At 46.6% G+C, this 2429-nt stretch overlaps 1 protein-coding gene across 1 annotated transcript; it reads left to right on the forward strand.

The window, feature by feature from the left end:
* Window positions 1-1026: 1026 nt before the first annotated feature.
* On the forward strand, window positions 1027-2016 carry LOC100946752 (putative MAGE domain-containing protein MAGEA13P). The gene has a single exon (XM_003797496.2). It carries the CDS (start codon window positions 1027-1029, stop codon window positions 2014-2016), a length of 990 nt encoding a protein of 329 aa, XP_003797544.2.
* The last annotated feature ends 413 nt before the right edge of the window (window positions 2017-2429 follow it).

Here is a 2429-nt window from a genome sequence, read left to right on the forward strand (position 1 = left end):
CTGAATGTACCTACCACCCAAGGACATATTGTATCCAGCCCCTGCTGTCAGCTCTAGGACATCCTGGGCAGGGGTGGCTAAAATGTGGAACTTCCTCACTTTTGTCTCATTGGCCTCAAAGAGGTGAGGGCCTTGGTCTAATGGGTCAATTTCATGTCAGCAGACATAGCTACATCTGGTCAGCCTGGTGAGGAGAGCCAGTCTCTCCCAGGGTCTTTGCGGAGACCCTAAATGGGGATTTGAGGGAAGTTCCCCTTACCCTCAGAGAGTTGATGCCCTTGTCTTGTGACGCTATCATGTATGATGTCTAAATGTGATGCCCCCTTACTTCCACTTGGTGGGCTTAGAAGAATGGATTCAGTTCAATATGGGGAGGAGTCTCAGGCCCTGTCAGGAGTCAGTTTGAGGATGGAGGATACCCTCTACACAAGAACAGATGGGCCTAGCCAATCCCTGCCCTCCTATTGACCATTATGGACCCAAGGGTTATCTACTCTGTGGGGACCTCACAGAGTCCTTGCCCACTTGTCATCCCAACCTGTACTTATAGTCTACAGCTTGAGGAGCCACCTCAACTCTTCTTATAGGGACTCCCGGAATTGGAGGCGAGGGCTTTCGTTTCAGCCTGATATCCTCAGATCACAGAGCAGATGATGACCAGGCAGTACCAGGAGTCAAGGTGAGGTACACACTCTAAATGTGTGCCAAGGGCCCTACCCCCGAGAACAGAGAGGACCCCACAGCCAGCTCTACCCACCGTAATGTTATCTCTGGAAGCCTCATGCTCTGCTGTCTGGCTGCACCCTGAGAAGCTTTCTCACATCCTCCTACAGGTTGCTAGTAGATAAGCTGACCAGGAAGAAAGGAGATCTCTGAGGCCCTAGAGAACTAAGGTTATACCTGTTGAGACAGCCCTTATTAGGACTGACAGATTAAGTTTCTCACATCCTTCCTCTTTCTCTCAGACCAGTTGGCTCCATCACCCATCTCTTGCTTGTACTTCTGCTGGTTGCTCTGATGCCAGTAATGATGCCTTACATTGAGGAGAGTCAGCAATGCAAAACTGACCAAGACCTTGAGGCCCAAGGAAAGGCACAAGGCCTGGAGGATTCACAAGTTCCTGCAGTTGAAAAGGAGAAAGCCACAGCCTGCTCCTCTACTCCGATCTCAGGCACCTCGGAGAAGGTGTCTGCTCCTGGAACATCAGGTACTTGTGAGAGTACCACTCCTGTCGAAGCCACTCCATGCAGCCAATCTGAAGAGGGTTCCAGCAGCCAGGGAAAGAAGAAACCAGGTGCCTCACAGTTCCTGCAAGATCCTGATTCCTTACTCAGTAACATGCTAGAGAAGAAGGTGTCTGATTTGGTGAAATTCCTGAGTGTCAAGTACACAAAAAAGGAATCCCTCACAAAGGCAGAAATGCTGAAGAGTATCAGCAAAGAGCACAAAGATCACTTCCCTTGGATCTTCATGAAAGCCTGTGAATGCATGGAGGTAGTCTTTGGCATTGACGTGAAGGAAGTAGATCCCATCCACCACTCCTATGTACTCGGCAAAACACTAGATCTCACCTATGATGGAAGGTTGAGTGATGACCAGGGCATTCCCAGAACCGGCCTCCTGATTCTTATCCTGGGCGTGATCTTCATGGAAGGCAACCGTGCTCCTGAGGCAAAGATATGGGAAGTGCTGAATATGATTGGAGTGAATGCTGAAAAGAAAGATTTCATCTATGGGGAGCCTAGGAAGTTTATCACCAAAGATTTGGTGCAGGAAAAATACCTGGAGTACCAGCAGGTGCCCAACAGTGATCCTCCAAGCTATGAATTCCGGTGGGGCCCAAGGGCTCATGCTGAAACCAGCAAGAGAAAAGTCCTCGAGTTTTTCTGCAAGGTCACTGGAAGTGATCCCAGTTCCTTTCCATCCTTGTATGAGGAAGTTTTGAGAGATGATGAAGAAAGAGCTCAGGCTAAACTCGCCAGCAGTGCCAAGTCTGGTAGCTTCTGCCCTGAGTAAGAGTCTCAGGCAGATTCTTCCCTCTTTTTGAAAAGGGTAGTCAAGGTTCTAGGTAGCAGAGGGATGATTACAGATGTAGTTATTATAGATACTATTTTTTTTCTTTTTGGTATTTTCACATTTCTTTTTAAAAGTTGACTAGCTTCAGGATCTAGTTTCATGAATGACATTGGTCATACCTTTAGCTATTAGATTTAAGAATAAGAATTTTGCTATTAAGTAAAACAAGTTGGGACAACTCCCACCCTATTTAGTCATCTGCAACATGATATAACAGCATTGGAGCAGAAATTTCCTTAGAAATGTGCACGTCTAGCAACAAAACGAATGATAATAAATACAGTAGCAACATAGAAGATGGCTAATCCTAGAATTTCAGTATCTCTTTCAGTCTGTTGTTTTGTAAAATTAAA

The sequence above is a fragment of the Otolemur garnettii genome, unplaced genomic scaffold (assembly GCF_000181295.1).
Source record: "Otolemur garnettii isolate 467f Iridium unplaced genomic scaffold, OtoGar3 scaffold00117, whole genome shotgun sequence".
Classification (NCBI taxonomy): Eukaryota; Metazoa; Chordata; class Mammalia; order Primates; family Galagidae; genus Otolemur; species Otolemur garnettii.

Bases quoted from the DNA above. Each gene is read 5' to 3' on its own strand.
- LOC100946752 (XM_003797496.2), top strand. From the start codon at position 1,027: ATGATGCCTTACATTGAGGAGAGTCAGCAATGCAAAACTGACCAAGAC.